Source organism: Colletotrichum graminicola (genome assembly GCF_000149035.1).
Source record: "Colletotrichum graminicola M1.001 genomic scaffold supercont1.51, whole genome shotgun sequence".
NCBI lineage: Eukaryota > Fungi > Ascomycota > Sordariomycetes > Glomerellales > Glomerellaceae > Colletotrichum > Colletotrichum graminicola.
Window position 1 is genome coordinate 255782 of NW_007361055.1, and position 14148 is coordinate 269929.

Sequence of the window (14148 nt, forward strand, 5' to 3'; positions counted from 1 at the left end):
ATAAATTATAAGATTAATTAAGGATTAATCTAGGACTTTTTAATATTTAATTTTCTCTCTATCTTTATAACAGGCTTTAACTTATCTTTATTATACTTTACCTTACCTCTATATAATATCTTTTAGAATACTAAGGAATTATTAGTTAGAGTCTAAGATTAATTAGAGAATCTACTTACTTTTCTTAGGGAGGTAGGGCTAGGAGGTGTCTTTTATTTTACTAGAGAGCTTTCTTTAAAAGGCTAAAAGAAGTGTTAAGTAAGTTTATTAATTAATTATAAGGAGTATTACTTACCTTAAGTAAGGAGCTTAGTGTTAGATATTATCTTTTTAGATTAATCTAAGTTAGATCCTAGCTTATTAGGTAATATTATTTTCTTAGATTAATCTAGGTTAGATCTAGGTTTACTTTATGTTTAGTTTATTATTATTACTTAGTAGAAAAAGGTCTAGGAAAAAACCCTTCTAGACTAAGAGCTTAATTTTTATAGAGAACTAGCTGTTACTAGCTAAGACCTATATTTACCCTAGCTAGTAAAGTTTTAGGTTTTTTTAGTGTGTAATATAATTAGATAGTAGCTAAATATAAGGGCCTTACCTACTAGCTATATAAAGCTAGCTAGATATAGCTAGCCTATCTTTACTATAGGTAAGTAATAGTCTTATATTTCTTAGGCTTACTTTAATTACTTTTATTATCTTCTTATGTTTTACTACTTCCTTTTACTATCTCCTTATAAGTAAGAAATCTATCTTAAATAATCTAAGATTAATCTTACCTTAAATTAAGAACCTACTAACCTTCCTTCTAATTACCTTTTTATAATAGTAGTCCCTCTTAGCGTTAATTACTATAATTCTAATTTATATTAGTAGTATTAGGCCTATATAGAACGCCCTTAAAATACACCTAGGTTTAACGTTAAAGATAATATTATAATAGTTCTTCCTAAGGAAGTCTTTTACTATTTACTTCTTAATATTAATAGGAGTAAGATTCTTTATCCTAATATAGTAAGTATATTTAACTTCTTAGTAAACTATAGGTTACTAATACTTACCTAGAGACACTAGGACCCTAATAGTAGGTTTATATCTAATATTTATAAATATATATCTAAGGTCTATAGGGTCCTAATCTCCTCTAGTAAGGGGGACCTAAGCCTTTAAGGCTATATCTAAGCTTAAGGTATTTAAGTCCTTCTTATAGTAGGGGATTTAGTCTATTAACCTATTACCTACTGTAGCTATATAGGATAAGGTCTAGACAGCCTATTAGAATAACCCTTTAGTTAGGATTTAAGAGGCCTTAAGTTAACTAATAACAGCTAATAACCCTCCTTTAATAGATATAACCTAGATTAATTAAAGGTTAATCTAAGATTAGATAGATAACGTTAAGTGTCCTTTAAGTTAACTACTAATAGCTAATAACCCTCCCTTAGTAGATATAACCTAGATTAATTAAGGGTTAATTTATAATTAGATAGATAACGTTAAGTGTCCCTTAAGTTAACTACTAATAGCTAATAACCCTCCCTTAGTAGATATAACCTAGATTAATTAAGGGTTAATCTATAATTAATTAGAGGGGGATAGGACTACTTACTAGATAGAAGATAAAAAGGGTCTTCTAATTATACTAATATCTACTAGGAAAAAGAAAAGCCTACCTTATCTTAAATAGGTAGAAATAAAACAGATAGCTAGTCTTAGGCCTATCTATAGGGGTATCTATAAAATAAAGTAAAGTAAGCTATAGTATTTTTCTATTTTTAATAGTAAAGTATTTTAATTATATAGCTTATCTACCTTATCTAAGAAACTAATAATACTATATCTAAGTAAAGTTTACGTTATTTAATAGTAAAAGAAAAAGTTTTAGGAGGTAGTTAGAAGAAAAAGCTCTAAAGGTTTATATAGAATCTTTAATATAAAGGAATACTATTTTATTATTATCTTACTTACTAAGATAAAAAAGAATATAAGTATATATAGTAGATCCCTTTAGTCTATCTCTAGGCTATTTACTACTTTACTATAAGTAAACTTTAACTTTAAACTTTAACTTTACTATTTTACCTATATTACTATTCTAAGTATACCCTAATTAATCTTTAATTCTTTATTAAACCTTTAAGAATTAATTAAGGCTCTTTTTTATCTTTTTATTTAATTAATCTATAAAACCCTTTTACTACTTTAACTATATTTACTTTTACTATAGTTAAGCGCTAGCCTACTAAGACCTTATTTATAGCTAGTAAGCGTTAGCACACTAGAGGTAACAGATAGGAACTAATTATAGATAAGGACAGCTTTTATATCCTCTATAAGAAAAATCCCTACTACCTTTAGTCTAGTGTTACCTATAAAGAGCCTAACGCTAACTACTTACTTACTTAGGATAGGGGGGTCTACTTAATTAATAAATAATACCTTAATCTAGACCTCTTTTAAAAGCTTAAGGCTTATAAACGCTAGGGAGGAAACCCTCTTAAAACACTAAGCCTTCTAGAGCTTCTAAGTAGTCTAAAGAAAAAGGCTATTTTAACTAGCTAAACTTTACTAGATTCTAACACTTAAATACCTTAAGTAGCTAACCTTATAGATATAGCTAATAAAGGCCTTACTAATATAGTAATTACTTTAATTATAATTTTTAATATATATAAGGCTACTATAAATAGTTTAATTATAGATACTAGCTTTTATATAGGGATTATAATATAAAGTGCTAATATTTATAGCTTTACTAAGGATTTCCTAGCTTATACTTTAAAACAGAAGGAAGCTAAACCTAAAGGTACTCTAGTGTTTTTAAACCTAGACTAATATTATACCTAGATCCTTTAGAGATTAATCTAGAATAGTAATATAAATATAGGGTAACATAACCTTTTTAACTTATAAGGCTAGTAAGGCCTTAATCCTACTACCTTTATAGATCTTAGAACTTCCTTAGAATAATATATAATTACTTTAAGATTAATTAAACCTTTTTAGTTAGTTTAATTAGGAGATATATCTATTTAAACCCTAATATATAATTAGTCTTTATACTTAGCACCTAACTTATAATACTAAAAAGCCCTTAACTCTCTTGCCTTTTAGAAGGTAATTTTACGTAACTTAGCACTTTTACTAGGAGCTACTAGGGAAGTTAAAATAGAGCTTCTTATAGAACTATAGCACTAGGCCTTACTTACTTAGTAAGAGAAGGGGTATATTCTCCTTAGCTCTATAGCTAGGGGGCTTTAGATAATCCTTACTTAATATCTATTAACTAATGCCTTTAGCTGCCTTAGCCTGCTATCTGTTATAGCAATGCTAGAGATCCCTATTTCCTAAGATGTAGTAATTACTATTACTATAGATAAAAAGAAATAAGTAAAAACCCTTACCTTATCTCTTAGTAATACTTTTAGAATTATAAAAGAGGATTATTATCTCCTGCCTATAGATAGATTAGATACTAATTAAGTGTAACGATATCCCTGGGCCAAGGGGCGGGATGCCTATAGATCGGTTAATCGCCAGCCGATCGGCGAATCGTCGGCCCGGCCGGCAACACACACACATATTACCCTTCAGCCTAGCTAGCTAGCTAAAGTAGCTAAGTTAAATTCTATATCTACAGATACCCCTACCTATTAATTAATCAATTAATCTATTAATTTAACCTCTATCCTCTTCCCTAATCTAGGCTCTTAGCTAATATATCTTATAATTATTTAACTTCTACCTCTAAGAGGGATTAGGCTGGAAATAGATAATAAATTATTACAATCTTAACTATTACAATTAACGCGCTCTTTAGTAACTACTTACTAAATTAAACTAGAGCTACCCCTATCTACTCTATCTATTATAGAGCTAATACAGACTATCTAGGATTAGAATATAGCCCTTTTATAACTGCTTACTAATTGCCTAGTAATAGCTAAGAAGTAATATAAGCGCCCTCTAGCGTACACTTATAGCACCTTATAAGAAAACAGCACGCCTAAGTAAGTAGCAGATTAGCTAGCAGCTATTAAGGCAGGTAATTAGCTTTAGCTAATAGCATCTAAAGGCCACTATATTAAATAGGCTCTTATAAAGGTAACCCTAACGCTCTAGACGTAATAGAGAAATTATTAAGCTGCTATAAGTAGCAAGCGCCTCTAGGCTGCTTTTAAAGCGTTTATTTACTAATCGCACGTTAATCTAAAGCTTTAAGAGCGTTATCTCTATAGCCAGCTACATAAAGCCTAACAGGCAGATTAATTACTACTACAATTTTTTACTAAATAGTTAGTAATCTATTAGGCCTTAGGCTCTAACTAGGAGGAGAATTAGCCTCTAGCCTTCTCGTTTTTCTACTGCCTATAACTAGGGTTATAACAGGCACTAATCTAGCAGAAGCACTCTGCCTAGAGGCTAAGGGACGTTACCCTTACTACTAAAAGACTATAGGAGCTCCAGGCCGACCGGGTATCCAATCAGGCTTCTAGCTGGACCCCTGTGCGGACCTCTGTAGAGAGCTCTGTCTAATTACCGCTCAGCAAGCCGTTAGCAAAAAGACCCTGACCTAAAGAACAGGCAAGGCCAGTAGATACTAAGCAGGTAAGGCTAAGAGCCTCTACTAATTATGCTAAGTGTAGTAAAGTAGGCTATAGTGCTAAGAAGTGCTATAGTAAGGCTATATGTACGTATTACTATAAGAAGGGGCATACTAAGACTGTCTGCTAAAGTAAGGAATAGTTAGTAACAGTAGCCTAAGTAAGGGCCTAAATAAGAGCTAGTTATTATAACGTAAATACGTCTAATAAAAAATATTACTAAATCCTACTAATAAGTAGATAAGAGCCTTATAAGCTTACTAAATAGCTACTAATTAACTAGTAATAAGGGTTATTAATACCTGCCTATTAGGTTTAAATCCTATCTAATTAAATCCTGCTAAAGAGCAGATAAGAGCCTTGTAAGCTTGCTAACAGGCTGCTAATTACATAGCGATAAGGGTTATTAACACCTGAAATTGAATCCTGCTAAAGAGCAGATAAGGGTTATTAACACCTAACTATTAGGTTTAAATCCCACCTTTGGGTTTAAATCCTATCTATCTAGGCGTACGGCCTGGGGACCAGACCTTTTAGGAAGGGGGGCAATTGTAACGATATCCCTAGGCTAAGGGGCGGGATGCCCATAGATCGGTTAATTGCCGGCCGATTGGCAAATCGTTAGCCCGGCCGGCAACACACACACATATTACCCTTTAGCCTGGCCAGCCAGCTAAAGTAGCCAAGTTAAATTCTACATCTATAGATACCCCTACCTATTAATTAATTAATTAATCTATTAATTTAACCTCTATCCTCTTCCCTAATCTAGGCTCTTAGCTAATATATCTTATATTAAGAATTAATTAGTGTTAGGAGGATTAAAGACGTTTTATTCTAACTTAGTATGTACTAAAAGTGGTTTAGTATACCTAGTTATAATATTACCTAATAGGTATCTATCTATAAGAAGCTAGATATTCTTAGCTAAGTAAATAGCATACTTAACCTTAAGTATATTATAGATATATTACTTTTTTATTAGGAGCCTGCTATAGCTTTACTAAGTAAGATAGATAAGGCTAGGTTAGAGCCTAAAATAAATATCCTTATTTAGTGTTTTACTTTTATTTTAAAGTGTTTTTATAATATATTACTAATTATCTTTTTAAAGTAAAAATAAATTATTACTAGCTAGGTTAAATTTATAATTAATCTATAATTAGTCCTTAATCCTCCTTTACCCTTAATAGCTATATAAGATCTATAATTAAACTCTAATTAGTCTTAACTTACTACTTTACTACGTCTAATAAATATTACTTTACCCTAGGAGATTAATCCTAGCTTACTTCTAGATCTCCCCTGCCTTATTCTCTAGGTTAGCCTCTAGGACCTTACTATTAGGCTTACTAGCTAGCTTAGGGCTAGGACTATAATAGTCCTAGATAAGGTAGCGTCCCTTACTATTAGGCTTAGGGCGCTTCTTAGCTAGGCACTTTATAAATAATTAGTAATTAATCCTTAATTATTTATAGTAAAATCTTACTGTATTTACTATTATAGTTACTACACTTAGTAAGGCTAAGCTACCTCTTTATAGCCCTAAGATTAGGCTATAAGGCGTTAGTAATAATCTAGGATTAATCTTAGAAAAAGCATAGTTTACTTATATACTAGGCTACTTCTTTTTTTAGCTTTATAAGAATAATAGCTAAGGAGTACTTAGTAAGGCTATACTAGACTTTATCCTTATTAAACTATATAACATACTACTTAGGCTACTATAGCTACTTAAATTTAATCTCCTATTAGAGATTATCCTTAGGTTAATTTAGTATAAATAACTAATTAACCTTAAAGCTAAGATTAACTATAAATTTAGTTATAAATTAATTTTTATTAAGGCTAGGATTAATTAGAGTAGTTACTTTTTTTCTATTTCTCTTGTTTTATAAGCCTTAATTCTTCTTATAGCTAGACTTCTTCTACTACTTCTTAAGAGGAAGCTTATTCTTAGATTTATTTTTACTTAAGCTAGTATTACGCTAGGATTACTTTATACTCTTCTTTAATTAGGCCTCTTTTAGAGGGTAAGGGATAGTATTAGTAGTCTAATTATTATCTTTATCTACTTACTATATACCCTTAAGGTAATAAGTATTAACTTCCTTATAGTAATCTTTAGAGAGTAAGTAGAGATTAATTAACCCTTAATCTAGGGTTTAACTTACTAGTAAGATCCTAGTAGTATATAGCGTTTAGATTACTATAGGCCTAGTAGACGTTACTATAAGTAGCTATATACTAATATAGGTTAAAGTTATTTAAGGCCTATTTATACTATTATATTATAAGCTTAGATTAATCCTAAATAAATCTAAAAGTAGACTTATACTATCTTAGTAATATATAATCTAACCCTTCTTTAATATATTATAGCTATAGTAAAATACCTCTCTAGAGGGGATAATAAACTCTTTATCCTTAAATAAATATTAGTAATTAAATAATATTTTTTCTAGAAATAATTAATAAACCTTTTTATCCTAAACAGGATAGCCCTTTAAGTATAATTAATATAAGGTATAACGTATATACACTATAGAATTAGTAAAGGCTATAAGGCCTTAGGGGTAAAGTATAATAGTTAAGCTATAATTAATCTAAGGATAATCCCTAATAAAGTAAGTAGGTAATAAGAATCTTAATATAAAAAGTAATTTAAGATTAAACTTAAATTAATAGTAGTGTTATATAAAAATAAAGCTATTTAAGATTAAACTTAGATTAAAGTAAAAAAAGATATAAAGTAAAAAAGTTTAGGAATAAGCTAGAAGTATTTTAGATTAATTTATAAGTAGGGTATAATATCTTTAGGCTAGACTATATACACCTAGTTAATAAAGTAACAGAGGGCAGTATTACGCCTAATTAATAGTGTAATAAAGGGCAGCAGCGCGCCTAATTAATAGCGTAACAAAGGGTAGAGGCTAGGGAAATAAAAGGCAGCTAAGAGATATATCCTTTATCTAGTGCGTCTAAACTAAAATTATCTTAACGTCTGTATTAATAAAACTATAGCCTAAGGTAGACTTAAGGTAGATAGGAATAGTCTAGGATTAATCTCTATACCTGGCCTGAGTCGCTATGTGGGCCTAGACCTACACTTACGAGCTGACCTGACCTACCCTCCATCAATGGCGAAACTTCGGATAAGTTTCTGGAGTGGGCCTAGGTCAGGTCAGCCAGGGGGGGGGTACGTCAGGTGAGATATATAACGAGACTCTGGTGATGGTTATCGTCAAGGGCTTGCTTTTTTTGCTAACCAACCAGCTCTACGGGTCCGAAAAAGCAAGTCTCCACGCACCCCGCGGGCCGTTTGTGACATTTCAGCCACCCACACATACTAGGCTGGAGGCCACGCGAGGAAGAAATTCCCGTGGATCTTGCTACCAGGAGATTTCGTTGCAAGTGCAAGTAGCCTATGGGGTCAGCCATAGGATGAACCCATCGTTCGTTCAGCGAACCGTGGTCCCTTGGGCAATGGCCAACCTCGGACCATCCGAACCCTCTGCAGGCCTCCTTTCTTGGCCTCCTCTCATACTCTAACCCCATCCATGCAAGGAATCAGGAATCAGATCTCGGCCTTGTAGCTCTATCGGGCGAAGGCCGGACGCAGTATGTGTGGATCGGCCAATGGCTGTGAGCGACCCCAGAACCTCCACAGAGAGCATGCTGGTAGTATAGACTTGAAAGTCCGAGATGCAATAACGTATTTCCCCCCCTCTTCTCTCATGGCTTGCGACCCAACTTCCTTACATTCTTTTCTCTTTTCTTTCTTCTAGCAATCATCAACACAATGTCGACCGTTGATACTGCGACATTGCCCACCGGCGGCGTGACGCCGTATCTGTCAGCCCGTAACGTGCTTGGCCTCATCGCCATCTGGCTGGTCTATCATGTCCTCAAGGCCCTCTACAACATCTCGCCGCTGCACCCGCTGAGCCATATCCCCGGGCCCAAGCTGTCCGCGGCCACGTACATCCCGGAGTTCTACTACGACGTTATCCTGTTCGGACGCTACACGAGCGAAATCCGTCGCATGCACGAGCAGTACGGTATGTGGAGCAGCGCATTGTAGAAGACGGGCTCGACAGGATCTAACTCTTGCCATCAGGCCCGATCGTCCGTATCAGCCCGCACGAGGTGCACTGCAACGATGTCAACTTCGCGGACGAGATCTACGCCGTCAGCGGTCGCAAGCGTGACAAGCCCGTCCACCAGATCAACGGCTCAGCGTAAGGGAGCCTGCGGAATTGTCTCAAATCTTGGGAGACCAGATGTAGCTAACGATTCATCCACCCCTCCGTCTATAGTCTGGGCGAGTCTGGCTTCGGTACAGTAGACCACGACGCTCATCGTGCGCGCCGCGGCCCCCTGGCCAAATTCTTCTCCCGCAGCATGATTGCGCGCCTCGAGGGCGACGTCCACTCCCTGGTCCAGAGACTCTGCGACAAGCTGCTGGCCGAGAGGGAGCGCCAGATGCCGTTCGACGTCGCCATGGCGTACAGCTGCTTCACCTCGGACGCCATCTCCGGCTACGCCTTCGGCGAGAGCTTCGGTTTCCTCACGCAGGAGGGTTGGTACCCCAACTTCCGCGCGCCGACTGCGGCCATCCTGCGACCCGTATTCATCTTCCGTTTCTTCAACTGGACCAAGCACACTGCTGTCCTTGGAGAGTGGTATGTTACCCGTCCGAGCAGGGCAATATTTCCATGACAGTAGAGGAGAAAAAGAGAAGAAGACAGGGAGGGCGAAAGCTAACTTCAAACCCAGGCTCGTGGACTACCTGCCCGCCGACATGGCTCTGCTCATCCGAACGCTGAAGTTCGACCTGCCGAACAAGGTCAAAAACACCAAAGCCGACCTCGACGCCGGCATCCGCCGCGAGCGCCCCACCGTCTTCGGCTCCCTCCTCGAATCCGAACTTGAGTCAAACGAAAAGAGCTCCCTTCGACTGGCCGACGAGGCCGCCGCCGTCGTCGGTGCCGGGACCGAGACCACCAGCTGGGCGCTGGGCGTCATCACCTACCACCTCCTCACCAAGCCCGAGCTGCTCGCGAAGCTGCAGGACGAACTCGAGACCGTCGTCGACGACCCAAAGCACCTCCCCAGCTGGACCTCCCTCGAGAGCCTGCCCTACCTCGGCGCCGTTCTCCAGGAGGGCCTGCGCCTGTCCTACGGCGTGTCCGCGCGGACGGCCCGCGTCCCGACCGAGGAGAACCTGGTGTACCGCGGCGAGTTCAACAAGAAGCCCGTCGAGTACGTGATTCCCCGCGGCTACGCCGTCGGCATGTCCTCCGTCATCACCCACCACGACGAGAGCGTCTTCCCCGACTCATACCAGTTCATCCCCGAGCGCTGGCTGGACGAGAACAACCAGCGGCGCAAGGACGTCGAGAAGGGCATGCTCGCCTTCTCCAAGGGCAGCAGATCCTGCCTCGGCATGAAGTAAGTTTCTCCACCTCCTGCATCACGAGCCGCCCGGCGAGAAGGCCATTTTCTAACGTTGTTGTTCCAGCTTGGCTCTGTGTGAGCTCAACTTGTGCCTTGCGGCCCTGGCTCTGCGCGTTCTGCCCAGCATGCGTCTGTACGAGACCACGGATGAGGATGTTGCGTACGACCATGACATGTTCATCCCTGTGCCCAAGTCGGGGACCAATGGCGTGCGTGTGAAGATGGTCTGACGGCCTTGCAGCGGTGCTATGCTTGGGCTTTCCTGATACAAGAACTGCCGAGGTTTCAGTCTTCGTACATTGGCCCTCTAATTACATACAAACATCCATATTTGGGAAGGCGTGCAAAACAGATAACCCTGCCTTCGCTAAACCTGGAAAAGTGTGATCCAACGTTCATGATGGCCTATTCGGATCAGCCTAGGATTAGTGTGCCTTGGTCTAACATGGTCTAGCTCGGGCACGGCAGCTTCTTTGGTCGTCCAGAAGCCGCTCGTCTTGCCGTTGTCCGGGTTCATCCCGCAGGCGGAGACTCGGCCGCCGACTATTCGTCTCGAAGAATGGTACGCGGTCGATCCCAATGGCGGCATCCCTCACCGTTACTGCGATCTGCGCGTTTCAATCCCCAATGTGACTGTCACTACCGGTAGAGGATCTCCCCCCAATTCTACTAGCGGGTGATCGTATACGACTGGTCAGATTCCACGCTAGACCGGCTGTCAACCCATCTTCCGCGTCTGATTCGACTGTCCTTCGGGCCTTCGAGATGTCTTCTGCCTAGCGTGGTGGATTCATCTGCAACGGCCCCCCTGGGCTGGACCCGCGCGGGTCAAGCGCCGCCAACTCGAGGTGTGCTCGGCCTTGGCTGAGTTTCTGATTGGCGAAGTGGAAGTGGACACGGCGGGATCCGCCATCATCCAGTCTGGTCCAAATCCACATATTCTTGCCTGTCTGAGGAGGCTCTTTTCAACTGCCTCGGGCTCAGGACCATGAGACGGGCGGGAAGGGGGCAGGGGGGGGGGGGATCCGCCGGGCAGTGTACGGAGTAAACTAATACAGACCCTGTTATGCCAACAGTGGCAAGTCCAACACAACTTTTGAAGGATCGACCTCTCAATAAGCGATGATACATAGCTTAGTATTGGGGGGTTACATTCTTGGAAGCCCTCCCAGGCTTACGTCTCTCTCATCGAACTTCCCGAGTCGGATTGTGTTACTAGTCTACCACGGCCTCCCGCCCCCCCCCCCTGCATGGCTGGATTCGCGGAAGGGATACACTCGCCCCAGACCAAGATACCGTTGCTTATTTACCTATATCTCGAGGGTCCGCCGCCTGCCTGGCCACTTTTGTGAGCGTGGCGTCGAACTTTGCTTGTTATAGTACCGATCAACACGTGCCGCTAAGATGTCAGCGACAGTCGACCCCAACTTGCGAATGCTCGAGCCTCACGGACTGCCGCTCGCCATCATCATCGTATCGTCCGTCTTCCTCGTCATATCGGTACTATGCGTCGGCGTACGCACCTGCGTACGCCTTATCGAGGGCACGTTCGGCGTTGACGATGGCCTCATGTTGGCAGGAACTGTACGGCAGATTTCCCAGACCCCTTTTCGGGCGAAGCATCAATGAGACTAACCTAGGCATCTTCTCCCCCCTAATCAGATGGCGTACGTGCCATGTGTAGGACTCGCCATCTACGGGTGCCTTGTTGGCCTGGGAACACTCCAAGCCCAGCTCAACATGTGGATGTTCTCCGAAGCCCTCAAGACCTATGTTATCTGGATTCTGATCTACGTCGTCGCCCTCGCCCTCGTCAAATCTTCCGTCTGCTTCACCATCCAACGCATCATCACCAACGACAAGGGCCTCCGCATCACGGTCTGGGTGTTGCTCGGCGTCACGTGGGCATCCTTCTTCATCACCTTCATCGGGACGCTGCTCTACTGCTCGCCCACCTACGCCTTGTGGACGCCCTCGATGTTGATCAGCGGCGAAGGCACGTGCGGGTCCGTCGACGTCTTCGTCGCCATCGGGCACGTCGCGACGAGCTCGACCATCGTGACCGATCTGGCCCTGGTTGTGGTGCCTGCCATCATCCTCTGGGGAACGCAGATGAAGAGGCAGACCAAGTTCCAAGTGTTTGGTCTGCTTTCCTTTGCATCGGTGTGAGTTTCTTGCTACGCTCCGGCCCGGAGAAGGTGCGTGACAAGACAGCTAATCATCTCCAAGGGCATCCATCATCACCATGATCCGCATCCCCTACGTCAACAAGTTCAAGGCCCAGCAGGACCTCCAATGTAAGCTTGGCCCCTTCCCTCAGGTCTGCCTCTTCGTCACGAGACTCACAGCCAAACTAGTCTGGGTGGCACACACGGTACTCTGCTCCAACATCGAGACGGGCATCGGCTGCATTGCCTCATCCATACCCTCGCTGCGGCGTTTCATCGCGCGCACTCGCGGCACGACAGAAATCTCAAAGGCGAGCGGAAGCGGAAGCGGAGGCAAGTCGGCGCTCTTCACGATCGGCAGCAAGCCCCTCGACCAGCGGAGCCGCGACCGCTTCCGCAACCCGACCGACGCGGGCTTCAGCCTGTCGACTGTTCACGGCAGGGGCGACGAGTCGTGGGAGCGTCTCCAGGATGGCGACTCGGACAAGGGGGACCTGCTTCCGGTCGAACAGAAGGGCGGCATCCACGCCCAGTACTCGTACCAGGTCGAGATCGAGATGACGCCAAACTCCAGGAGCTCGGAGCGTCGACTGGGGACGAGTGGCTCGGCTCGATGAGACGCCCTAGGGCATACATGGCAAGCAGATGAATATTCAGCGGGTTCTCGCACATAGACACATGCATAGACATAAGGCAATTGTAGAAAATCTTGCATAGTAATCCATCACTGGCACATCATCGTCTCCACACCAGGTTGCTCGTCCCTGTTCTTGGACAGGGATCAATCCAAAAGACAAGGGGGAGTTGGCCAACGACGCAAAAGGCCGCAACAGGGCCGCCCCCCAGGGGCCAGGATCGTTACGTTATTACTCTCGCCTGGCCTGGCGGAAGACTGACCCGCGGTCATGGGATTTCCGACTCCTATTCGATGGGAAAAAGAGGCAAAGAGCAGAGTTTTCCCTCGACAAGTTGCTGACGACACGCAACGGATGGGAATACCACCCTGTCCTTGTCTTCCAACAGTGTACACCGGGTCCCCGACAAGTCAGGTATCCGGATGTGGCGTTCACCCGGCCCCCAGGTATGATTCGGGAACGTGGGCGGATCGGAACCTTCGTGACTCGTACCCATAATGTACCCATAATGTGAAAGGGAATTGCGCACAAAGTGGAATCATGGTCCTCTCATGTCAGTGCGAGATGATGTAGATCCGATAGCCGAGCCCACCAAGGAAGTTGTGCGCGTCAGTGACTTTGCAGTGGAGGATGTCCTTTGCACATGCAGTCTCGGAGAACAATCTCGAAGAGAGAGAGAGAGAGAGAGAGAGAAGAGAAGGAGAAATCTCGGGTTTGAAGGGGGGCCGGAGGCTGAGGCACTTCGGCCACAATCGCTTTTTCCAGCCATCAGCCAAGGCCTTGGTTGTTTGTGAAGTGACACGACTAGGGATCATCAAAGATTCCCTGCCCCTTTACTTTAGTGCGGAATCCAAGAAATTCTGCAATTTGCCTCAGAACCCCTGGAATTAATGCTGCGTCTTCCTGGCCTAATATGAGGGGAGGCTTTGTGATCAACGGTCAGCGAGCCTTGACAAGCAAACAAGAACATGTAATACAACGGCGCAGGAAGCTTCATCATCAAGCGCAATCGGCCGAGTCTATTGTATAGGGCGGCCCGCTCCGCCACGACTCCATTCGTCATCGCCGCTGTTCTTCCGCTTGCTACGACTACATGCCTGGATCGTATTCCCCGACCAAGAGGCAGACTCGACCCGTCTGCCAAGCGGTTTCGTCTCCAGTCGTTGCCTCTTCTGGGCCTAGCAAGCTCGCTTCGCCGGCGAATGAACGGCAACTTGCTTCCCACATGAAGCCCGATCATGGCGGTGATGTATGGAACGTGCTGTAACGGCTCTCCTTAAT

The 14148-nt window shown here is 42.5% G+C and overlaps 2 protein-coding genes across 2 annotated transcripts; both read left to right on the plus strand.

The window, feature by feature from the left end:
* Positions 1-8406: 8406 nt before the first annotated feature.
* GLRG_09718 (cytochrome P450) lies at positions 8407-10294 on the plus strand (the record flags this gene model as incomplete). The annotated part of the gene is made up of 5 exons (XM_008100403.1): positions 8407-8665; positions 8725-8845; positions 8924-9289; positions 9384-10058; positions 10129-10294. 5 exons carry the CDS (start codon positions 8407-8409, stop codon positions 10292-10294), a joined length of 1587 nt encoding a protein of 528 aa, XP_008098594.1.
* Positions 10295-11468: 1174 nt separating this feature from the next.
* Positions 11469-12849, plus strand: GLRG_09719 (uncharacterized protein; the record flags this gene model as incomplete). Its single annotated transcript, XM_008100404.1, has 4 exons — positions 11469-11648; positions 11727-12229; positions 12294-12361; positions 12422-12849. The coding sequence occupies 4 exons, from the start codon at positions 11469-11471 to the stop codon at positions 12847-12849; spliced, it is 1179 nt and encodes a 392-aa protein (XP_008098595.1).
* Positions 12850-14148: the final 1299 nt, after the last annotated feature.